This window comes from Apis cerana, linkage group LG2 (genome assembly GCF_029169275.1).
Source record: "Apis cerana isolate GH-2021 linkage group LG2, AcerK_1.0, whole genome shotgun sequence".
In the NCBI taxonomy this organism is placed as follows: domain Eukaryota; kingdom Metazoa; phylum Arthropoda; class Insecta; order Hymenoptera; family Apidae; genus Apis; species Apis cerana.
In genome coordinates, this window is record NC_083853.1 from 5,722,651 (window position 1) to 5,748,972 (window position 26,322).

Here is a 26,322-nt window from a genome sequence, read left to right on the forward strand (position 1 = left end):
GGCCGCGGTTGATGCGGCCTACACACGGGGTTACCTTAATGAAAAGGTTACTTGACCCCGGCCAGAACGCCCTGGCGCCTCCTTCTCTAGCTAGCTAGCTAGCAACTTCCCCCTCTTCACCCTATTCCCCTCGTTCTTTCGCTCCTTCACTTTCCTCTTCTCGGTTACTTAATCACTCCTTCTCTCTTTCTCTCTCTCTCTCTCTTCACCTATCCCCCTCTTCCATTTCTTTTCTCTTAGAGACCGGATATACATCTGGCTAAAGAGGCGAAGAGAAGGAGGGGGGAGATCTGGTTCATGAGAATCCTTCCGCCGAGAGTTCGGCGTTTCCGCGAAATCCTCCCCTTTTCGATGAGGGAAACGAGGTGCCGCCCTCGAGACGCCTCCCACGTAGACGTAGGATTTCTGGCAGAATAGCGTTGGAACCGAAAAACCGGCGACCTCCAAGACCCCGAATTGTGCGGTGCTCTTGCTGGCGAGTCGAATTTCAACGCTTTTTTTATTTCTTTCTCTTATGCTCCTTTCGTGATTTGACTTTTTTCTAGGATTCATCTAATTTTGGAGAGTTTTATTGTTAGCAGCATCACGTTACGTGCATCAGACACGGAGTTGAACGGAGTTCGGTTAGGCGAAATTTTATTTAATGTGGACGTTGAAGAAATTCGATGTAATTGTAATTTAAAAGCTCAAATGGATAACAGGTATAAAGATATATACACTATAATTTGTAAACTTGAAACTGAAACGAATGATTACAGGCAGTAAAAGGATTCGGAAAAGTGTAATAATAAAACATTACGAAAACGTGTCAATCAGAATGGAAAAATTGCAGAAATTACGCTCCTTAGTTTCGTAACTTTACAATGATGGATTTGATATCGTTTCATTTCAGAATCGAATTTCAAGAGAGATTGTAGCTCTCTGTAAATACTCTCGGTCACGGTTGACCTGTGCAACGTGCAATGCTCACATACGAGAACTTTAATAACCCAAGTTCGCCTCTGAACTTCTGTTTGGGAACTAGTCACCTCGATATCTAATAAAATTTAACAATTTCGAAACATCTCTTCCCCCTTCGACGTATCACTTCTAATACGTCTTTTTGGGAACCGTTGCTATTATTACATCGTTATGCTAATATCACGATAAAATCCTCGAAAAAAATCAACTGATAAACGATCGACATGGATGGCAGGCAAAATAATAACGAGGCTGATCATTTTCCTGAACAATGATCGACCCTTGTCACTCGAGATCGTGCTCTACCAGATACGGATACCACGTTGTGCATTGCAGCGTATCTTACGGAATCCCTGATGGATAAACATTCTTAAAATAAAATGAAAAAACTGAACGATTCTTTAGAAAGTATCGCATACCAATATATTAATTCGAATCGAGAACGGTATTTAGTTCTATTTCGTTTTAATTAATAATTTCCATAAGGAATATTTTATCTCGTATAAGAAAGTCAACAAATTGCAAGGCCTTCGACAAGCCTTTTCACGTTACAACGTCATACGATCTTAACGTTCTATTTTTTTCCTTTTTGGAATGTTCGACATTTTGCATTCATCAATTATCATCATTCTAACTCGCACGCATAACTTACGCATGCACAGGTTTAGAATAAACCTTGATGTAGTGATTTGCAAACTAGATTCGCAAAGCTCCATGCATATCAACTACTTTTGCATGCCAACAAGGAGGACAGATGTACGATCCCAGTATAAGTAGATTAAAAAAGAATATATTAAAAGTACGTTATTCCATTTTCCAACATTCCTCTCCCACGAGGAGATCTCCGCGAGAGAAGAAGGTAGCTCTCGACGCTCTCACAGAGACATTCCATCCTCTTTTCTTCAAAAAAAAAAAAAAAACGGTTTCCAAAGAAACCGATCACAAGAATCCCCATAAATCGGTTATGTTACACGAATTTCGCTCCGGAATTTCTCCCCCTCTTTCCGAATCCGCGGGATTCGTCGTAATGGCGAAGCGTGTTGTTTCGAGAGATCAGAGGGGATCCTCTCTGATCCGGAACCGTGTTGTATAGAATTCTAAGCGATTACGCGAAATCCCTAATGGAAATTACAGTGGTCTCTAAGTGGCGTGAGGATATACTTACCGTGCCTCGTGAGCTCCGTTAGCGCTTTTTAGCCAAGTTTGACTTGTTTCTGACTGTGAGATTGTGTGTGGGAAGCGTTTCGGTAATCAATGGTTCTGGCAGGTAGGCGCCCTTTTAGTGGCTCTTCAAGTGTATAACCACAGTTTTCGGAGTTCCGTTCCCCGGCTAGGCAACCGATCTTTCTCTCTGTGCTTTATCCACTCCCTCGCTTTCTCGTCGGGGCCACGATTCGAGATCGGGCTTGTTGCGTGGAAGACGAACTGGAATCTTGGAGGACAGAGAATTTTGGGGTCGAGACAAAAGCAAAAGTGTATTCGTCTTCTGTATTGTTGCTTAAACGATCCATCTTCTTCTCATCTCCAGTTTCGATCAAGATGACAGTTTTCAGAATATTATATCCTCTCAATAAGAGTTGTTATCCTGTTTTACTCTGCTCGAGGGATGAGAGAATTGACCAGCAGACTTTCGATATTTTTGCAAGAAGCGACGCTTTATAATTCGTCTGTGCAGAGGAATAGCGTGACAAAGTAAAGTAAATTTTGGACGAGGAGTTGGTTCAATTTAACCCGTCACGGTCCTCTCGAGAAGAAGTAAATGGAAGGGAAAGACCGAATTGTCCGATCATGGATCATCGCGTAGTCGAATTGAGGCGACCCCCGCTCTTCTGTTCAAACAGGCCAAGGTGCCGTGTGTACATTGATTCCGTCTACAGGCCACCTTCGCGTGTGTGCACGTGAATGGTGAATGGTTCTAATATCGGTCTAGCCTTTGTGCCGTTTGTTTGCCTTGGTCCGGCCTTGTCGGTATCGATCTCGACCCGTGGAAGATTCGAAGAATTCGCTCTAAGAGAATCAAAATCCGCAATTACATTCGTTCGAGGAAAAAACCAACGCATCGTCCAACGGATTCGATTTGTTTATTTATCTTTTTTATTTAGAAATTCGACGTCCATTGCGTGATTGTATTTCATCGAACTTGTCGCTGCCGATATATATATCGAATAACGAAGAAATGTTGGGTAAATTTTATTGATGTACGAGGATCGTCTCTATTCCAAGAATTTGTTTATCTTTCTTCTACACGAAAATAATAAGATTCGTAATATATTTGGAGCAAATACCGATTATGAAGATAAAACGGGGGGCGTTCAATTAGCGTCGATCATTAGCCCGATAAAAGTTGGAGGAATGAAAAGGCGCGTTGAAGATCAAAGGAGGGGTTTGGTGTTAAAGGCGTTCGATAGCGGACTGTTTACAAGGCCTATGGTTATAATTTGAGCAGTGATAAATCACAAATTCAGCACGTACTTCGGCAACGGTACGTTGGCAAGGCTTCGTTTCGAATGCACGGTGCCTAACGCCGGCGAGTCGGTCCCGACCTTCGACCCTTTAAAAACCCCCCTTCTTCTCTTCTCTGGTTTCGGGGGTCGAGCTAAAAGGTAGAAGAAAACATCGAAAGGGGCGTACGGTGCGCCACGTCGTAAACATATTTTTATTAAATAATTAGAGATTAGGGCTGCCCTTAATGGGTGGTTAGAGCCCAACTCGTGCCCTCCATTCCGCGCATTCCACCGCGGCGTACGTGAGATTCCCACACTGTGTACCAGTTTAAACTTCCTTTAAGGTTAACCAGCCTAACTCGCGAACATTCAATCGTTGCACGCTTTGAGAATTTTGCGCGCGTTCTAAAAAAAATTTCCCTTCCTAATCAATCTTCGCACCACGAATCATTTTAGCTAATCCCACAAAATTTTCCGTACACATTTTTCAAATTCATCAAAATTATCATTGATACGCGATTGTTTAATAACGAGTTCGTCGTGAACGGTGCAGAATGCTCGTGTCTCGTCTCAGAAATTCGGAGAATCATTATTTCACAATCCTCCACGGGAGAAATGGCGGCTGTCAGGAAGAGGAAGGAAGTAAAGCGGAGTCGAGGCGAACCAGTTAAACGCGAGGGAGAGAACCGGCGCTTCTAGGTGGGCTCGACTAGGTGTTTGCTAAACAAACGTGGCGATAATTGTCCTCGTGCTAGTTGTAAATTTAACGTTGTAAATGCGATCGATGGCGGAACGACGACGACGACTACGACGCCGACGCTCGAAGCGTATGAGGAGGAGGAGGCGTTCACAGGCGGTTGAGGTCGAGTGATGAAGCGTTCCTCGTTCCTTTCCCTGAATATGGGGCTGCTCATTAAAAAAAGAGAAATGTTAAAGGGCGAGTGAAATGAGCCGCGCGCGGGCGTCGCCGCGTTTCAAACGGCTCTGTGCGACGATGCTTTTTTAAGGGACCTAAAAATAGTGTCCCTTCTAAGATTGTGGGTCACGAGCCGCATCAAAGAAACTGGTCTTCCTTCTCCTCCACTTTTCTTAATCCTCTGCGCGGGGTCACAGAGAGGCTCGGCCGCGATATATTCATACACGGCGACGTGTATACACTTTGCTAAACGATTTTTTTCTCTTTCCCCCCTTTTCCCCCGAGACACGCCCGCTCAAGGTGTCCGCGAAACCTTCGAGCCCCGGGAATGGGCTTGTATCAAAGCTGCCTCCTTTTCTTCCCGATCTAGGTTGACGCATCAAACGCCACTTTAAAACGCGTCTCAAAGCGCAGCCGGGGTCGGACAGGTCTCTCTATCGACGAATTTTCCAATTTTACCCGATCGATTCCCATTTTCCTTTCTCTAGACGGGAGAGAAAAGGATTATCTAGATGTCCAGATAAAAGAGAACTGTCCGAAAATTGCAAATCCGTAAGCAAGGATTATCTCGCGGATGAGATCTTCCTCCACGCGTTTGGTAGAACTTTCGTCCAAAGCGCTCGATCAAAGGAGGATCTCGAAGGAGGCCGAGGGTGCGCGAGGCGAATCGATGGTGGAATGCTCAAGGCCAATTCCAGCGCAGGCCCCCACGTCCCAGGTGTTCGCCAGGTTAATTAATCGAAGGTTTAGGTGGTGGCCCGTCCGCGTACCCGCGAGCGGCGAAATTAAGAGCGAGGACAGCGGCGGCGTTCGCTATGAGCGCCGACACAAGCACCAGCGGGCTACTCATTCAATTATGTTGCCGACACCGAGCGCATCAATCTTGCCGGGCCGGCGCTAACGCGGGCTGGATTTCGATGGATTTCGTGTGCGCGCCGGAAGTGGACGTGCTCTTCCGCCCACGTGGCGGACTTTGCTATTGCACCACGTTGTTTTCGCTAATTTCGAAATGAGTGAAGATAAGAAAAGGATATATTCGCTGTAAAATTTGGGGGGAGGAAGATTGATTTTAGAAGATCTTTTCTAGGAAATTTCGTGTTTGGAGAACGTTTCGAGGAGAATGGTTTTATTTCATTTTATTTTTAAGAATCGATAAATTTTAAATTAATTACGTTTCCTGCATTTAAAATTCGGTAGCGATTATTCATTGATCACGCGAATAATTGCCCGGAAAATTAAAGGACACAAAGTTATTATCTAGTTTGCTGATTATTTGATTTATTATCCGTATTATTATCGCTTTGAAATTTATACCCTTGACAACTGTAGCGGGACTTGAACATATCCCCGTATACGTGATATATATTTTATCTTGTTGTTACATTATTATAATTCATTTAAAATATCGTACCGACATTTAAATCTACCATCCATCCGAGTATTCGATCGATGTGATTACTCTTATTAAAACTCGCACGCATTCGTAACGATTATTCAAATTCTTCCTCCTCTCCCTCCCTCCCTCCTCCATCATAAATCTTTCTCGAGAAATCTCCTTCCCCAGAAAAATTGGACGAAACAAAAAATTAAAAAGCGATCGAACGACTGTCTATCTCAAAACGCACACACAGCTTACGTAACGAGCGATGGTAAACGAGGCCACGAAAATTAGCGAAACCTGAATCCTCTTCACGCTCCATTCGGGGATCCACGAAAATTCGCGCGAAATTCGTGCACGGGGGAACCGTTTAACTCGAGCAAAAGCAGCAAAAATCGTACTCTCCAGAGAAGGGAGCTGGAATGGCGGAGGTGTATCCGTACCAGATTCCCGGAGATCTAATTTAAAATTATAATTCGCCGTTTATTTCGGCCAACCCGTTTTCCACGAATCTCACGGAACGCTTCTCGCGTGCGCCACAAAAAGCGACCAACAACCGGTGAGGAAAAGTGAGGAACGGAAGCAACAAGAAGAAGAAGAAGAAGACGAGGAGTAAGAAGAAGGGTTGATCGAGAGGATGGAAATAACGCGATTAAAAAAAGGAGAGAAACGACGAGACGAGGGTGTGATAAAGGTGGCGAGACAGAGGCGAGAGAGACGAGCGAAAGAGGATGAAAGGAGAAAGCGATCGGCGGTGGCAGGCTCGGCCGCACGCGGGAATTTCAATAACCCGCGGGACACAAAGCGGAATGTGTGTAGTCACATCTGGCCCGGTCTCATGCGGCAGTTCTCGGTTTACGTTGGACCGTCGGCGCGGGGACGGAAAATCACGATTGCCGGGAAGCGGCTGAGAGAGGAAGCGGGCGGGGAGGGGGCAGCGCGTATCCGCGGCTGGAAAGGGACAGAAGCTGCGGGGAGAGGAAAAGAGACAGACGGATGGAAAGAGGGGGCCCACGAGAACCGGGGGAAGAACCGGCGAAACGATTGGAGGGAGACGGAAATATATATATATATATATATATATACACGTGTACGCGCGGATGAATAGAGAGAGATGGAAGGAGAGAAAGAAGAGAGAGAGGGGGAGGGAGAAAGGGAGACGGGTTCGCGGAGGGTGGAGAGGGAAAGAGAGCGGATAATGATCCAGCCGGCGCTGCAACCACCCCCTCGTGGAGAATGTGTCTGACGAGAGGCAGAAGGAGAGACAGGGAGAGGATCGCGGGGAGGGTGGAAGCTATCGCGTACACGTAGGTGGATGCAGCGTGGTCCGGAGAAAGGGTGAGAGAGCGGTGTACCGCATGCATATTGAAGCGTCATTTCATGGTCACCGCAGACTGGTGCTGCTCCCAGGTTTAGACACGCACGCTGTTAACGGTGGAAAGGTCGTTCGATTAAACGTGGCGAAGGAATGGAACCGCTTGATGGATATTTATGCACATATATTTGGCCGATGACGAGGAGGATACGTTTCGGACAGGGCTCAACGACCTCGAGCCCGAAAAAAAGAAGAGCGAGCGAAGGAGGAGGAGGAGAACGTGGACAGGTGCGTCGACGAGATTGGGGGCGGCGACGGAAATAAATTATCCATCTCAAATTTTGTATAACGTTTCCCCCTCTCACGGGATGCGGAAATACTTATTATGATGTCGAATCGAAGAGAATTTTTGATTAAAAAGGAAGGAAAAATGGTCACTTGCCTGCGATTTTAATTTTTAACTCGGTGTGAAATTTATGGAACGGGAAATTGAAAATGTGAGAACGATCGATTAACATTTTGCATTCGAATGGATGGAAGACGGTCTCTGCAAACGCGTGATGGCAACCTCGATGCACGTTGTATTACATTCGTCGGGCATTTCATGGTCACCGAGACTTTGCCGCTTTGCACACGAGAAACTTGCGGCGGAACGGTAACATTCGATGTAACGCCACACTCGATGTGTACTTACGCACGTGAACAAGTAACCGTGCAAATTTGCATAAACGCATTGCTCGCTCGGTGCGCGTACAGTTTGAAGAAACACGTGTACCGACCGTCCACCGATCGTAAAATGTCATTATACATCAGGTATGCAGGTGAAAGAACGTCATTAATAAATTTACGCGCGTCGAAATGAGCGAAAACGATTTAATGTATCCCCCTTTTTTTCTCTTTTTAACCAAGCTTGGACAGAGGCAAATTATTCAATTATCGTCTAACGATCCGATCTATTTGATCAACGAAATTCCGTGTAATTATGTGATACGTCGCGTTGATAATGATATATTTAATCAAGTTTCGCTGTAATGAATCGAAACGTAATATTTGTAGAATAATGACATCAATCGACACTGTAGGAAATTAACCTATGATGCTAATTCGGAATAACTCTGCTGCAACAAAAGTATTAAGTATGTAAGAAAAATTAAAAGTATAGATTATGAGTTAAGCAATCGTATCGTGGGAGTTATTTTAATTGTTTTCTTTTTTTTTCTTTTTTTTAGAATTCATTTGAAACGATTTATTGTTTAAAAGTTTGGTCGTGTATTATTTTTGCACGCGTAATATTTTTGTCTTTGCTCTTAATCCAAAATGAAAATAATTGAAAATAGTTCGAAATTTGTACGTGTTATATATGAAAATATATATATTCGTGGCGAATAAAACTAAAAACGAAAAATTTCTTTGACTATTTACACAATTATTTTGGAAAATATTAGCAGAAGAGGGGAGGAGAAATGTTACAAAATGCGTTGGTATTAGTTTGTCAGTAACGTGGAGTTTTATTGTAATTGAAATTCCAGCTGCCCAGGTTTCAAACAATCAGAGCGAAGCGATCTATTATTCACCTCTATTTTTATCCAATATTCCTTTATTTCTTATTAAACGATTCTAAATAAAACGCAATCAATTTCGATCGATTGCAATCACATTTGCTTTCCTGATTCCCAGAAACATTTCTCTCTCTCTCTATCCACGGTTAAACGATTTAAACTTGTAACTCCTCCATTCTTCGATCGCCTTTTCAATCGTCTTCAAACTCGATCTCTCAAACGCGTCGCTTCTTAAACGTCCCCTCTTCCCTCTTCTCATCCCTCATTCGAAAACCAACCCAACCAGCATCCAATCGCCGATCGATTCTCGGCTTGAGACAAAAGTTCTCTCGACCCAACGAAACGAACCTTTCGAACGAGAACTTTTGGAATCGAAAGCGGGCTTAATACTCGGCAAGGAGTATCCGGCAAACGGTTACATCGCCGGTATCAGATTAAGATTCACTTTAGGAAGCCGGGTTTATCTTTAGAGGTTGCACCTTCCGCCTCGCTTGATAATTCAATTCCTTCCGCGCTGGCAACTCTCCTTCGTTCTCTCTATATCCATCCAACCAAACACACAGCTCCATCCACCACCTCCACCCTCTCCCCGAGACCAGAGGTAAGCTCTAGCGAGATTATACTCTCTCGGCGAGAGAAACGTGCTGCGAGCGGGGAAAGGGGGAGGGGGAAAAAAGGATAGGAAACGGGGAACGAGGGTCGAAAGAAAGAGAGAGAACCGACAGCGGTTCCTCTCTCCCCTAAGGTGCATCGATTTCCTCACACCCCCTCGTGGCCCCGCGCGCCACAGCAGCCGCCCATATTCGCATATACCTCAGACAAAGAGACCTAGATAGACGGAAGCCTACCCCGTACGAATAGCAAGGAAGGAATGGAACGCCGGCGGCCATTTTGTAAGCTCTTCCCGGAGGAATCAATGTGACGTCGCCTGAGGGGCGCTTGCGCTGCGGGCAACCCTCCGTTCGTCGTCCCTCCAATCCTTCCTCCTCCGATCAATTCCAACTTCGATGCCTCCCTCTCCCTCTCTCCCTCCCTCTCTCCCTCTCTGTTTTTTCGCGTTGTCTCTTTCCTTCTCCCCGTCTTCTCCCTCTCCCCATGTTTCCTTCTCCTTCTTTTTGCGCGCAATCGTTTTCCTCGCCGCTCCTCTTGCACGGAGCTCGTGTACATTTCGCGCTCTGCCACCCTCTCCAATGCCCCCAAACTCGCGCGAAAAAGAATTAAACGACGCTGAATTCTGTGGAGATTTATGCTCCCGATCTGTCCACGGGAGATTCATCGAGTTTGGTTGATGAAAGAGAAAGAGAGAGGAATTGAGGGGAGATGATAGGGATGATTTTTAATTCCAGGGAATATTATGTATAGGTTTGAAAGAGGTATTTTTTGGTCGAACAAAGGATTTCTGGAATCGGATACCAGGGATGTTTATGTTTTTTTCGATTGAAAGAAAAAAGGATAGTTTCGCTATCATCCCTTTGGGGGCTGGCCGCGTCTCGTACCCCGATCCATTCGATGTATCTTTGTTACTTCGTTTACGGTGTGTGTACAACGCGTGCAAAAGGGAGCGTTGAATCGAGCGCAGCCGAAAGCTGATTTTCCAACCTTTGTATCCATACCCGTGGAACGATGTTTCGAAACCGCGAATTTTAAACTTATTTCCCTCGAAAAGGGACGAACAAGAGTAAACTTCTTCCAAACCACGTCCATCCGCCAACTCTCCTCGGTTATCCAATATTTCAAATCGGTCATTTCGCAATCAAAAAAAAAAAAAAGAACAAATCAACGCAATTCCTCTCCGTCCTTTCGTTCCGCCATCCGTCGTCCACGCACCGACGCGTCGCATCCCCATCACTTTTACAATACCCGTGCAATACCCGTATTATTCCAAGTGTCCGCCATTCCACTCCCTCTTTCTTCTTTCTCTTTTTCCCTCCGCAAGCATGGCCACGTCCGCGGCAATGAAGCAACCGAAGGTAAAGAAATAAAACGATCGACTTCCTCTAAGAGGAGAGAAAGGCAGAGAGGAAAGAGAGAGCGAGAGCTTATACGCGTCTGAGGGCAACTGAAATTTATAATGCCGGGTAATCGTAGCAGGGCGTGCACGCACCTGGGTACTAGGGTACCGGCACGTTATTATGATTAGCTACTTTCGGTCCGGTCCAGGGGAGTGGTGGAGATTCCGATCGGATACGCGATACGCGACGCACACCTCGGATTACGGGCCGGAGAAGATGATCTTCCTTGTGGACGCCCGGGGCCGTCGTCAGGTACCTACACCCTACCCACCTCCTCCTACCAAGACATACTTCATTTATTATGACTGTGATCATCGATTATGCACCGACGTCTGCCTCCCCCCCTTCTTCTTACCTCGCCTTCCCACCTCTGCCTCCCTCCCCTCGCCTCCGCCAACCCTTCCTGTTCCTCTGGAGCGCGGCCACCTTCTCAGCTCGCTTCGTTTCCTTCTGTGCGGCTGTGTGTATGCGTCTTGATCTATACGGTGATTCAGAAATAATGATCCTTCATTCAGGGGATGAGTTCGATCGACTTTGAAAAGTCGATGGCTCGTTTTTTTTTTCTTTTTTTTATATATATATTGTCGATGATTCGCGCGGTGGAATTTTGAAAAATTTCGAAAAAGCGGAGAGGACGAGGGGATCGAAGGGGATCTTCCTTCGTCTTCTTTTGTTACACGATTGATCGAACGGTAGAACTAGAATTGTTGAGCTGTGATCGAAATATAAATGGAAAATTATATGATGCAAGTGTTTCTGAATTGTCCTGTACGTACCACTCTTGGCGAGCGCACGCATTATCCCGAGCTGGAGGATATATTCGGCCGGATTACGCCGAAGGGGGGCCGATCAACATCCGCCGCCGCCCCCTCTTCGTACGTACGCGGAGTTTAAGGTCCGTGGCGAATTTTTCGAGAGATGGTGCCTCGCCTCCCTTTCGAGATTCATCGATTTGCCCGATATTTCGATGCTTGGGCCGTGGTCCAATCCGTGTAGATGCGAGAGCTAGATTAAGACGATTCGAGGTTGACTGCGGTTATTCGGGGTGGAATAAGAAGTCATTGATCATCAGTGAGGGATGGTTGAGCTGGAATCGTTAACGAGATCAAGAATCGATACTTTGAGTTTGAATTGGAGAATCAAAGGAATTGGGCATCTGCAAAATTCGATACGTTATTTTATTTTACACTGATTTTAAAGTTCCTTTCAGAATAAACTCGTATGAGGTTCTGTCTACAAGAAAAATATCCGCACAACTGTTTCAATTTGAAACCTATCGAGTTTTGACAAAACAGATGCGTATTAATTTTTCAAATGGATATCAGAATCGAGTTTAGGAGATAATTGAATATTACATTTATATAGAAAGTTTTTTAAGATACTGTTCCAAATGATTATCTATCTTGGAACTTGGAAAAAAAACTTTCGCAATGCAAAATCAGGCAAGAATACGATTTCATCGAATATAAATATATTTCTTTTATCTTCGACGTTCAATCCCTCGGTGTTACGTGTTGCAGCATTTACCTTACCTCCCTCTATTTGAATAATTTTCTCCCTTCCTTTCAACTTTACCGTTCCAGATCCAATTATCTTTGAATCGAAAGGGAACTAAAAAGTTTCCCCGGGAAACCGAAATTTCATCAAGTCTTTTGTTATGATGTTTGAGCATTATGTTTCTCGCTTTACCGTGTCTCACCAGGGTCTAAGGATAACACGCGCTCGATTTATCGGAACACGATAACTATCACGGAGCAGAGTTTGAAACGCCGCTGGCAAGATTACGGATTTCTCCTCGTACACGTGTATTTCGAACGAAAACTCGTACACATATTCGTTTCTTGCATATTTCTCCGCCTCGTCGTTTCGATTCCTTCTCCCTCTCTTTTTCTCTCTTTTATCCACGAATAATAATATAAGTTAAGTTGGAACGCGGAGATTCGAAAGAAGGACGATCGCGGGAATATTTAAAAAACTATTTTTCCACGAATGAAGATAAAAATAGACATCTTTCATTTTTCAATTTCTAATCGTTTTAATAACACACACGTAAGAAATCAATTGGAATTACAGACTCGTTCAAATATATCTTACCGTTATCGCACGTTTTTCATTTCCATTTTTACGAGCGTCTGTTCTGTTTGAAGATTAGAAAATTGCCATCTATTACGTAGCCGCTTTCTCTAATATCTCGCGGCTACTTGTCACTTTCTACGATGCAAATTTTATCGAGAATGGAAAAAATACCTTTATAAAGAACGATATCGTTTAACCAAGAGTTAAGAATTAATCGAAATAACTAATTATTTCTATCCTAGTTAAATTGGCAAGCGATATCGGGGGAGATCGAATTTAAATCGATAGCCGATGTTCGCGCAAGAAGTTTAATATCCACAATAGACGTTGATATCGGGAATTTTCGCTTAATCAAGGCTTGCTTACCGGAAGCCAGTTGTGTACATAGGGCAGAACTATCAGCCGCGTGCGCGGCTATTTACCGAAATCGTATTCGACGAGTTTACATCGAAACTGGTTTCGACCCGGTTTGCACAAAATATATATATATATATATATAGTGAATTCGTGGCCCCCTCCCCGATCAAATTATGCCCACGCACCACGTGCCTTATTAACATATTTGTAACGTTTAATTGAAAACACATGGAAGGTGTTATGGACAAATATTTAAAAATCGATATTAAGCCGTGGGAGCGGCAGTGGTCCGGTTTAATTGGAATTTTAAAAGCGTATTTGCCATGCAGTTGCATAAAGGAAATATGGATTAAAATATTCGCGAGCGGTTTTTTGGAGAAAAAGAAGGAAAGAAAGAAAAAAGAAGCGAAAGAGGTTGATTAATTCATCGAGGCATAGATTAATCGCGTTGATTAATTTTATTCTTTGTATTTTTTACAATCCTATCTTCCATCCATGTGTTCTAAAACACATTTTCCGAGTGACGAGATCTTCGATTCACCCTCAAGTTCAAAAGAAGCTCGAAAGAAAAGTCAGGATCCACGTTTTTAGCAATCTCCTTATCCGAGAAATTTCAATATTGTTGGAGCGGCGCGTGTCGTTTCGGCCTTGTGGAAGCGCAACGCTGATTTACGAGTGTTGGAAGTCGCTCCAAGGCGGAAGAAAGAAGTTCGTAATACGGGCGTGTAAACATCCTGGCGGATAAGTACCGATAGTTAACGTGCTCGTTAAATATCGCCACGTACGCCCACGCCCTCCGCCACCTTTCAACCCCTTCGCGGCTTCTCACAGTTATTTTTTCTTGTTCCGTGCGAACCCGTATTTGGATGGAACGGAATTATACTTTGCCATAGTTGGTAGCTGTGAAGAGATAGTTTCGCCGCAGTCGATGGAACTTCTAGTTTCTGGAAAGTTTGAACAGATTGTTTTGCGGAAGAGACGTTGAATGTAAATATTTCTTCTTTTTTTTTCTGGTTGTTGTAGAATGTAAAAAATAGGCTTTTCGTGGAAATAAATTCGATAGTTTTCTCAACGCGTTGGAATATTTTTCAGAGATATACTTAGCTGTTAACCGAGCAGCGGTTGGAATATGAAGCTACTTTATTTGCATAACGGAATCATAGTGATTCTCGAAAGAAGAACGAGTTTGAAAAATGTGGCCGGGTTGTTGTAATTACAGCGCTACAAGTGTAAACGTCTTTATAACTCATATACGCTGCTCGGGGAACTGGTTTAGAAGCATATAGATCGCGGTGCGGTGTGTTAAACGCGCTTAACTTCTTTATGAACGCGAGAAAACGAACAAGAAGATCGCTCTCCCCGATTTTGAATTTCTCATTTTTTCAGATCAACCGGATCGAACGATGGTGAAAAATGTATTTCTTTGTGTGTAACGCCTCTCGTTATATCAAACAATTCATCTCCATTTACATATTCTACAAAAAGTAAGCCAATTCTTGGAGACCAACGTTTTTCCATCTCTCTATCCACCATCAATAACAACCTTCGAATTCCCCGGGAAACACACCTATCTCCTTCCGTCAAATGTCTCCTCGCCAGTCAGAGATAACACCCTCCTTTTCCTCCCAGCTCGAAGTTCACCCGTTTCGAACGAAGGAAAGGGGCAATGCGTGAACAAAGGGCAGAGTAATAATGGCGGTAATAATAACGTTCTCCCCAACGTTCAATGGTGTCTTTCGTTCAACGCCACGAGGGAAACATTCCGAGACGGATAGAGGCGATTTCGGTCGAGCACAGACGAACGATCAGCCAACGATGTATATATATATATATATATGCACACATATATATGTAATACGCGCGTATATACAATTTCTATGTACAGCCGGTTCTCTCCCTCACGGAGAGGGAAGTTCTTGGCGAACCCCTTTGGCGAAAAGGGTTTCTAGCTCCTGGTGATTGGTGTAAGTTAGCCCTCTGGGCAGAGAAAACGGTCTCGTGGGCGCATGCGCCAGCCACGGGGATCCCCCTTTGCTTTAGGGTTAGCCGCGGTCCTCCCTGCGGCCAACAGCCCAGGATGACACGCCCCGGGCTACCAGATCAATAAGATCCCTTATACCTACCTACCAACCTACCTACCTACCTCTTTGGTTACGCCCTGAGATGTACGCCGGTTTAAATTTTGCGATACGCGTGGCGCCCCTGCAACGATGCATACCGTTTCGTAGCCCCTGCTCCTCCACTCGCTCCAGGGGAAAATCCTTGGATGCTCCTCGAAAATCCTCTCCTTCCCTGCGTTGTTCGTTCCTGATTCGCCGAAATTCTGCCGACTGAGTGGAGTTTGGAAATGGAGACGAGAAGAAGAGGCGGACGAAATGAGATAGAAGCAATATTTTAATACTTTTGCAGAGTTCATTTGGCGTCTGTGGGATGGGTTGTCAGAGTTTAGATCGCGGATATTGTTATTGTTAAATTGAGGTATAATAAATGTACGAACGATATTTTAATTTTTTCTCTGGAACTCGGCGTAGAGAGATAATTGGCACAGTTATTTACGCGGCGCAGGATGAAACTAGCCGGCTGCAAAGTGTCGCGATGCGTCATCTTGTGACAATTGGATCGAAACGACGAATGACTCGGGACAAAATTGACGTGTACACGCACAAGTGATACAAGTAAAAGATTTCGAGGTGCGATGAAAAGATGCTTAATGTTAATTCGCTGAAGGAGGGAAAAGAAAAAAAAAAAATGAGAAAAATACGAAATGTCGAGAGAAATAAAGGAAATAAAAAGGTGCAGGAGAATGGTTGGGTAAAAAAAAAGAGAAAAAGGCGAGCGTAGGTAGGGTTTGGGCATCGCAGTTGATGACCGCATCTCGTTAAAAGGCCTCCCTTCCAATTTCGCCAGCTCGATCTGAAATTTTCTTGTAAGCTCGCGTGCACGCCCTGGGCTGTCACGATTCGGACCTAACTGCCGCGTTCGTACAACCGATTCACGAATTCCTCGTAAGGTAATTTCATCTTTGGAATTCCTCCTTCGCCCGTATATCCCTCCTGCAAAACGAAACGCCGCTCGCCTCTCTCTGGTGGCATCTTAATTTCGTCTAGGTGATTCGTCGAGATTCCTCGAAATCCCGTAGATTTCCGTCGTAGTGCTGGGTGACGTGTTTTCCCCCGTAAAAAAAAGAAAAAGAATATTTCAACTTTTGGTAATAAAATTCGACTCGAGTAAACTTGGAAAAGATTTTTATTGTCGTGCGTTTAATTCATTATGTTTTTGGAATTATTAAACAAACGATGGTTAAATCGCTTTTACTTTCGAGCGAAACTTGAAAATATCGATTTTCCAATAACGTAATAATTCATAATAATGTTTGAACTAATGGAAAGGAAACGATGGTTCGATTTATTTAAAACATTTTATTCCTCGTTTATTTCATACATTATTAGATTTTCGAAATATAATCGTAGAAATTATTTAATTGAAAAGTATCGGGAAGTTTTGAACGTTAATCATTTCGTTTACAAATCGTTCATATGACGATAATAAACTTCTTATTTTATATCTCGAAAATTAAGATATTATTCGTTCAAAGAAACACGAACATCGCTGCATCGTCATCAATCGTATCCATGAGCGAAACGTGACAAAAAAACTTAATCGCGTGGCCACGAATTATTCATCAGCCACGATATCCCGATGTAAATTTCATGAATACCAGTTCCGTGACGTTGGCTCCCCGGCCAAATTAAAACTCATCGTGAAACCCATCAATGAAGATGGCCACCATTAACGATACAAGAAGTTGTAGGGGCAATAAAGTCGAATGGGACAGTTATATTCTACGAAACGGTCGAAGGAATTTCATTCATTCGTTCATTGCTTCAGGTAGCCGATCGGAAATCTACCCTCTGGCCTGCCCTCGGGTTAAATAGGGTCGTCGACCAGAACGATGGAACTAGTCGCATTGAGTCGTGTCCGCCTGGTCAGCAAAAATCGGAACTATGTAGCCGTACAATCAACCGTGAACACTTTATATCAGAAATAGTCCTCTGGAAGAGTGGAATCTGCAATGCAAGGTGCGATAAAACGATCCTGCTATAATGAATATAAGTATTCATATAGAATAGAATTAAAAGTGCTAATTAAAAGATATCATCTATAATTAATATAGAAAAGTTTATTCGAATTCAAAATCATAATTTATCGCAACTTTCAACTATTTCCTACTCGAGCCTTGTCTAACAAAAGTGTACACACGTAACAGAGAAAAAATACACAGAATTCTGTAAAATCACAAGAGAACAACAACAGATTAGAATAAAATCAGAATAAAGCTGAGCTGGTTGCACAGCTCCGAGAATCGCGACGGTCTCGAAGCCCCGGCTCCAATATCGATATCAGGATCATCGGGGTCCTGTAGGTCCCTCCGGAGAGGGAGGCAGAGGAGGGCGCGAGATAAAGGCTCATCCTTTATTCAAGAAATAAAATCTCCACGACATTATCCGCGGGTTTATCCGACGAACAAAGACAAAATGAGAGAAGAGCAAAGGATACAAAGGAAGGGAGAGAGAGAGAGGAAGCAGTAGAGCGTGTATGCAAGCTGGCAAACTCTAACCAATCCCATACGAGCTGGGCGTCCCGCGTTTACGTGGCCAACACGAGCGAGCAACATGGGATTGGACCCATTCCTGGGCCCCTCGACCAATCGACGCTCGTTCGAAAACGATTCAGGCCTTGAGGCCCATCCCAGTTCCCACCCCAAGCTCCCTCGTCTGCCGCGTCTATCTGGTAGCTAAGGCCCCGCGGGCGCAGTAACCCTCGAGTCTTCCTCCGCGTACGACGGTTTAAGGCGAATACCCATACACAAAGCTCGAGATATCGGAAAACAATATCCTCGACTCCATATATCTCACACCTCTCTCTCTCTCTCTCTCTCCCTCTCTTGTTCCTTTTCCCTCCTCCGTTTTTCCATCCTCTCACTGCCAGTTCCTCCGGGTCCCACCTCGTCGCGACGTTGGGCCCGAACCCCGCAGAGACAGGTAGCCGGCGAGCAAACACGCGACCGGCTCGTGAAAGGTACGCGAAATTTACGTCTCACGTTCCTGTCCTCGCACTCCGTGCACGCTCTCAAGTGTTCTCTTTCTCTCTCTCTCTCTCTCTCCACGTCTCGAGATCGATCTCGCGTCGATCGAGGTTTCTGTTCGAGTAGTCGAGAGGAGAGAAGATCTTCGCAACCGACGATGTTTCGCGCGTGGACTTTATGAGGAACGGTGGTGGTGATAAGGTTTGGATGAAGACAGGACCTGAAAATTAGAGGACGCGAAGTTACGTGTGGTGCGCGAATATTGGTGATTTATATGAGTGTAATGATCGCGAAGTAATATCGAGTTGCTGTTTTTCGAGGGACAATCTATTCCGTGTTTTTTTTGGAAGTGTTTTCTTGCCAGGCCAGGTTAACGTCAACGCGAGCCGGATGCCGAATCTAGACTACTACAACACAGCGAGAATGCATCAAATGGTAAACTCTTTTCAAGATATATTTGAGTGGTTCTTTCTTTCTCTCTCGCGTATTTCCCTCGTTGTTATCTTAATCACGACTATTATCATTAAGCCTGCTACAATATTGATATCTAATCGGAGAGATTCCAATAAAGAAGTTTGAAGAGAAGAGCAAGATTTATAACGAGGAGTATTAGCCGTTCGTAACACGACGTTGCGCCGTAAGTTTTTTTTCCCACCCTGTCGCGTGTTTACGACGTGGAAACGCAGGTTTTTGAATGACGCGGGAGAATTCCCCTTTTTGTCCAACCATCTTCTTATCCAATAAACGTTTTCTCGCGCGGGGATCACCTGACAGCGCAAGTTGAATTCTTGTAATAATCCTCTAAGGGCACACCTTGGAACGTGACTAAACTTTCTAACGTTTCTAAAGGATAAATAAATACACATCGTGTCTTCAAACGCGATGGCTGTCGAGCGAAGAAAACGTTCATCGGTAAATTGTATTTCATTGGTACAAGGTATATATATATATATATATATTTACGATCCTGTGCAAGAAACAATCCACGATTTCTCTGTGCGTGATATATTAAAAAATATATTACGAAGCGACAGGATAGATTTAATCGAAAACTAGTTTTTAGTTTTCAGGAATGAGGAATTGGGATGAAAGATTGCGAATTATCCGGTTTTTCGTTATTCTCGTTTTTTTTTTTTTTGCGAAACGTGAAAACACGGTTGTGAGAAGTGGTTCTATCTAGCAAGAAATCGGTGGATAAGAATTGGATAATAAGATAACATTATGCGGGGAAATACGGTGTTACTCATAGAAATCGTAATCTTTTAGTCATGCGTTTTGCGATCATGATAAATGCTCGTCGTAAATTTGATACAGTGAATTGCTCGATGGGATCGTGACAAAAACAATTTAATACTCAAGTTTCTCTTCGTTAATGGTGTCCATTATGTATTTATGAATATTTAATATCTCTGTATTAAATATTATTCTAGATGGCTATTTATTCTATCAAAAGCATATACTTTATCTTTTTTTTCTTTTCTATTCGCACGAAAAAAAACCTGCGCGAATGGATTATTCATTGTTCATTCACGATATAACATCGAAAATAATAATGGTTTCTATTAGAAATTTCCATCAGGTATAAATTTCCGTACACCTTCAGCCGCCATCGCGTTTCTTTTTCTCCCGCGAGAATTCAAACGAAAAACTTATTCGATCGAAATCTCGTTTTTGCTTCGTAACAAATTAGATATAAATTTCCATCCAAAACGTAGAATCTACAATACTCTATCCCGAGTTTCCGTTCTTTCCACGAAAGATTCAAATTCGTGGCTATTTGACGATCCCATTTACCAAAATACGTATCTCGTGTCTCCGCCATTGCGTTCATCGACCATTTCTTTTCATCCCCGCGAAAATTCAAACGCGAACCGAGACGCGAGCTCGGGAAGAATCTCGCGACTTCAAAGATAATCCATTGAACCGATCTGCACCTATCTGTACACTTGGCCTCGGGTAATAAAACCCGGCACAATGGCGTTACGAGTAATGCGTCGATTCGTAACGCGCCCCGGGGACGCGTTTAAGTGAAATAGATACGTCAGTCTTATGGAATATAAGTTCATAAAATTGAGCGGTAAATCATCGGGGATTTGTGTTGCGTGGAGCAAACAGAGCGAGCAACATCGGAACAGCTCGGCTTGTAATGACAGGCTTTAACAGCGACTCGTAAAATCTTGCCACAATGGAATCATTCTTAACGGTGGTTGCCTCTATTGCACGGGTTGAATGGTGAGCGGCTCGCGCGAGTTCGCGCGTATTTTACAAGCGTGAATGGCCGCCGCCGCGAGTTTCATCCCCCAAGTGGTAGCTTCTTCTCGTTCGTCACGCTTCGACCGATTTTTGCGTGGGAGAAGTGCGCTCTCCAAACCGATAGATTTTTCTTTTTCTTCTGGTTAATTCGGTTTTAACAATTGGACGGATTTAAAGCAATGGCAGGTTCGTGTTGAATATTAGAATTATTGGGATTGGGTTATATGTTTAGTTAGATCTTTATAGTTTTGGTGAAGTTTATTCAGTTTCTATATCGCCTTTCAATTTGGAATTTCGTAAGGAGTAAAGTTGAATTTTTTAGTGCGAGGAATTGCAACACAAGGTTTGAATATTAATTAGATTCTTTAATTATAAATTTAGCAATTCTTGCAAGGTCCGAATCTAATTATAGATGTAAAATAAACTCTTTATATATTCTCATCTAATTCGAATTATACTGTTTTTATCATACATATTATACAGCAATTAATTTCATTTAATAACGTAATTTACATTTTCATTCAGCTTCCGCGAACGAAGAACGAATTGTTATTTCCTCTCTCTCTCTCTCTCTCTCTCTCTCTCTCTTTTTTTCATCATCCAAGCGAAAATCAAATATTTGCAGGAAATTTACACGCTTTATTTAGTTACTCAATATTGACTGCTACAAAACATATCGCGTTATTATCGTGAAATGATTGATAAAAATCTGTGAATTTCATGTATAATATTTACCTTTTGCTAATTAAAAAAATAACTTGGCGTTGCATCCGTGTATAGATATATCATTTAACAAAATTGAAAAATCAATCGATATTTCACCAAATTATTTACTCATATTTGTTCAATAAATTACGTCGGAATTTAAACAAAACGTTTCGAGAATTTCGAAACTTTGAAGAAGAGTAAGAAGAGTATAAATTTAAAACAAAATAAATATCATTATTCATCTTCTTGTCTACGCATTCGTTTTCTGGATGATTAGGTTTGTAATCGTCAAAAATGGCCGCGAAAAGAATGTCTGTACGTGTAACAATGGATAAACGAACGAAAAGAAAAATCACATCATGTTAAAATTAACGGCCATTAGGCTATTAATCGTTCGTCAGGAAGAAGTAACAATTTCGTCGTTGCTTTCAACATCTTCGAGGTGTTGCAAGTGTTTCCTTGATAAAACGTTTGCCGGTTCGTGAAAGGAAACTCTGAGTATTAGGAAAGTTGAAACTGTTTTATGAAACATTCGATATAAAATTTGACTAATAAAAATAATATTTCAAGTTTGGCGAGGAATACGCTTTATTGTATCTGTTGCAATCGAATCTCTGGTCGGAAATTTGTTGAAAAAACGACGATGGAAGCATGATGCGTTATATAAGGATTGAAGGAGAGAAGAAACGTGTAGCGCAACATATCGCTACATAGAACATAACTTCTGTTGGCTGACGTTTCAATCAACCGTTCTTCACCTCCGTCTCCCTCATCGACTTTTGTTGTTCGCCGCGCGAATTTTCTAATCCCGTCGTCGAAATATATTTCAGTACTCATCATCAACGTCGAAACAGTAGTAAATAACCGTTTCGTTCCATGAGAAAGAATTGGCCGTGATTTATTCTCGATCCAGGCTATCTTTCTTGATACCTTTCTTCCTTTAAATCATTAATCCCTTGTATTACCTATCATATCTATTTATACACGATACGATTTCCAAGAGTTGAGAGAGAAGAATACTCTCGCTGTTTCAACGTACATAAAGAACGCAAACAACGTTGTCACAAAATAGAACGAGGTTAGATGGTAGCGTGTTTGTTACCCCTACTTTGTTTCCTACTTTAAAAACCATTTGATAGCACGCAAAAGAAACAATTAAGAAAAGGAGGGAAGCGAAGGGGAGAAGGAGAAAGAAATGGCGTGGTGGGTGAGTGAGGCCCGTTTCTTTCACCTGTGCCACCACGAGCAATAAATAACCGCCAGCTTAGCCGATTTTACTGCCGTGTGTTTGGGTGATCCCAATAACACCGAGCGAACAAGGGACCCAATAACGCGAAGAAAACCAATCTTCCCGCTAACTAGCCATTCAGACGGCGGAACTGGCAGACAAGTACTCCAAGGACCTCTGGTTAACCCCTGAAACGAAACGGTTTCAAGCTTATTTCGGTATTAAAGAATTCGCGGGGGACTGGCCCATAGCCGCGTGGGCGGAAATGCTTCTCCACGCGCGTACATACCATCGTTCTGCCCCTTGCATTCCTGCATTGTCTTCGCGCGCATGTTTTAAACGAGAATGAGAATTCGATATTTCGCGACGGATAATTTTTCAAATATGGCAAGAAATAATTTCGAGTAATTTGGAACGAGCGGTGGAAAATGAAAGATTATAATTTGAAAATATAGATGATAAATATATTTATGTTTAATATAAAATGGAGGATAAAATTTTTCTCTGGAAAGTAAAATTGAAATTCGTGAAAAACGTAGATGGACGAGGCTTTCGTTGCCACTCGAATGCCATTCGGGCATTCCAAGTTAATGGCTGCTTATCCCGATAAACGTGTTTTCGATCGCGCGTTGTCATCTGCGTGGGCAGACAAGCGTCTCTCGAAGGCGTGCTATAATAATTGCTCGAAGATGGTAGCCATTAAAATGGCACGATTTATCACCCGGCCAATCGTAATTCAACCGAACACTATAAACGTATTGTGCTTAATTAAATTACATCCGTTGATAAAAACCGTGGATTCGAGAAGAGTCGTGGCACGAGCGAAACAAATCCTTATCTCGACGAGTTATGATTAAATACGATTTCGATTTTGTCATCGAACGTTTCTCATATCTTTCGATTGCCTTTCGATCGAAAAAAATTGTGAATTGTGTTTCGAAAATGTTTTAATCGCTGATTTCTGTTCGAAGGGAATGACTTTTCTTTTTGGGATCGAGTAGATTTCTACGTGAGATTTGGTGGAAAATCGTTGATTTAGAATGTCTTTTGCGATTAAAAAGTAATGTAAATAAAAATCCCATTGAAATTAAGGTAATTAAGCTTCTGATTTGAGATAAGAATTTTTCACAATGTGAAACTTTGTAGGCTATCTTTAAGATCGGATATACTTCTGTGATTTGCGCGGTTGAAAAGAATTAACGGTGTAAAGTAAATACATAGTGTTGATAAGAATCATTAATTTCAGATAATTCAACTTATCGAATTATAAATAGTTCCTTTCCTTGGTCGTTCTCTTCGTACTGAGACGCGTTATTAATTTACGTTTCTAAGTGTATAAATTTACCCCCCCTCCAAAAAAAAAAAAAAAAAAAAAAAAAATACAATCGTTTCTCAAATCCAATCACGAAACTAAATAAACCGCCCGATTCTTAAAAAATTCAGCTAATTAAATCATTCCACGATTGAAAAACGGCCTCTATAAATCTCTCGGCCAAAGATTAATAGCCAACGCTCAATCATACGTCTCTGAATATAAACTCGCATTTGATAAACTGTCCCATCGGCAACATCCTAATTAGAATCGACTTTAACCCAAACTACGAAACGCGCGCAAAAAAGAAAGAAAGAAATAATAATAATAATAATAATAATAAAGACAACGTAGGTACGTATCAATTTCAAAATACGTTTGAAAAATTCGTTCTTACATCGCGGATATAAGAAAGAAAGAAAGAAAAGAAAAATTTATTAAATCTGATTCCCGTAATCTCGTCACGCACGAAGATTTTATTCACAACACAATTTGCAATCGAGTACGCGTAACTCGTTTGCATCATACTTCAAATTTGCTTAATCATACTTGGACAAAGTTTAACCGTAGGATAGGATAGAGAAATGAATTTTACGGGACGCGGTTCCTACGATCAGATAATCCACACGCACTCGTTGCTTAATTATTAACGGGTGCCAAGCATGTCGTGCGTTAATCGCTCGAGCGCAACGGTGCGTGGCTACGATTTTGACAAAATTGCACAATCCGTCATTTAACCTGTGCAAACAGGTTAATCGCGCGATAAAACGCGCAAGAAAAATTGTGATTATCGTACCGTAGCGATGACGTTTTAACGAATTTCGTTCCATCTTTTTTTTTTTTTTTCCTCTCGTAGCAAGAAAGGCTAATCAAACGCGATGATGATCAATTCGAAATGGGCAAATGTTGAATGAAAATTAGTATTAGTTTGATGGCGTTGGAAAAGTGTTGGCGTTATTCGTAATGGAGGGTGATGAACGTTTCACGGTGAAGAGAATTAAGGACAGTTGATTCTTTGGCGACTTGGTAAGGACGTAGGAAATAGGAGATGGACCCCCATAAATTCAAACGTCGCCGCTCGAAACTTCATCAAATCGGTAGGAACAGTGACAGAGGGAGTATTAGAAGAGTAGAATTGAAAATTCTGTCGGTTGGCACGATGAGGTATTAAGGTCGTGATAATGAGAATTTTTCTCGAGAATGGAGAAATGTTCTTCCCTCTGAATATATCCCTGAGAATAAATAACAGAGATTTATTTGTTTAGTGATATAATTTCACGTAATTTTCCATTCCAGTTATAACCAGAAGTGATGGTATTATTAAGTTATTGGAAAATGGTCTATTGTACGATAATAAGTAAATTTTTTACTCAGAAGAAAATTCATCGAAGAGAAAAGAATTATTTAAAACAAAATAATCGGCTCGAAACAAATAATCATCCGAATTAAAAATTTTCGTAAATCGTCGAACTTGCAGAAAGTTCGCAACACGATTTCCACATCCAAACTATATCCCATCAGAATATTGGCGTCGCCATCGAAAACCCTTCAACCCCCGAATCGACGTAACTCTCTCTCTTTCTCTCTCTCTCTCACACACATTCTCCACGGGCACAGGATGTTTCAATTACGCGGCCGGCCAATTTCACCATAGCGGAAAGTAATACTTTCGGCCGCGAGTTTCAATTATCGAGCCAGTAACAAAGTTTCACGTGAGCGTGGGCCACGGCGTGTCCCATCCGCCTCTTCGTTTCCTACCGTCGTGTAACCGTCCCCTCCCCCCCTCTCCCCCCGCCGGCTGGCCAGTATCTATATAATAACTGGTTAAATTCCGGTAGTGGCGATCCTTACCGAACGGTAGCCTCTAATCAACCTAATTTCGGGTTCCTTTTGGCCCCGAATCTGGGCCAACATTGGAATTATTCGGTAATTGTAATGGATATGGAATGTTGCGCGTTCGCTCTTTAGAGAATAGCCATCCACGTCTTCGGGGCCCAGGCCCAATTTCTTACGCTTCTTTCCTTTCTTACGTTCTTTCTTCCCTCGCTTGCACGTGTTCCTCCTCCTCCTCCTCCTCTGCCACTTTCGTCGCCTCCTCGGCCGGCCATTATCGAGGGCCAATGTGGATTTGATTCTTCTCTCTCCCACCTAACTTCGTCATTATCCTTGCTCTTGATTATTTTCTCTCTAGTCGGTCGTGGATTGAATTCTTATGAAGCGTACGGGACGCGTCTCTCTCTTTCTCTCTCGGTGAGAAATGTCGATAGACGTCGATTCTTTCGTTAGAGGTTTCTCTCGATCCAGAGGAAGGGAGAGAGAGAGTATTTTATTCGAGAATTTCTTTGGACGCATCGCTGCTACCTTCGTTTTTTTAAATTACGGATCGTCGAAGAGGTAGTCTGGTTTTTTGTTATGGGGGATTAATGAGAGGAGACGGGGTTGCTCGGAAGAGAATTGCTGGGAACGAAAGCTGGCACTCCGTTGGATCTGTCGAGTTGTTGGGATAGGCGTATGACCGATAGCTAGAGAATATTTAGGGGAGTGGAGTAATAGTTGCTCCTAGTGTAAATTTATATTCTCTCGTTTGCATTCTCATTATTTGTTCGGACAGTCGATTTGTCAGTGTAAATATCTAAAGTTAACTATTGGGACAAATTGGTCGTGATTGAAGTTTTTACAAGCACGTCGCTTCAATGTTTCTTTTTACGATTTGTTGAT

General features: G+C 42.7%; 1 protein-coding gene across 9 annotated transcripts in view; it reads left to right on the top strand.

The window, feature by feature from the left end:
* The window catches only part of LOC107994245 (transcription factor AP-2-epsilon), a 236,105-nt gene that overhangs the window by 68,433 nt on the left and 141,350 nt on the right, over positions 1–26,322 (top strand). For 2 of the 9 annotated variants that reach the window (XM_062071887.1, XM_062071889.1), the window contains exon 1: positions 17,835–18,538. The exons of 6 other annotated variants lie outside the window; for them this stretch is intronic. Coding sequence is in view for 1 of the 3 variants with exons in the window: in XM_062071890.1 (XP_061927874.1) it covers positions 18,494–18,538 (45 nt within the window). In the remaining 2 variants the exon portion in view is untranslated. Of the gene's footprint in view, positions 1–17,834; positions 18,539–26,322 lie in introns of those variants that run through there. One more of the 9 variants, XM_062071890.1, reaches the window with a different exon arrangement.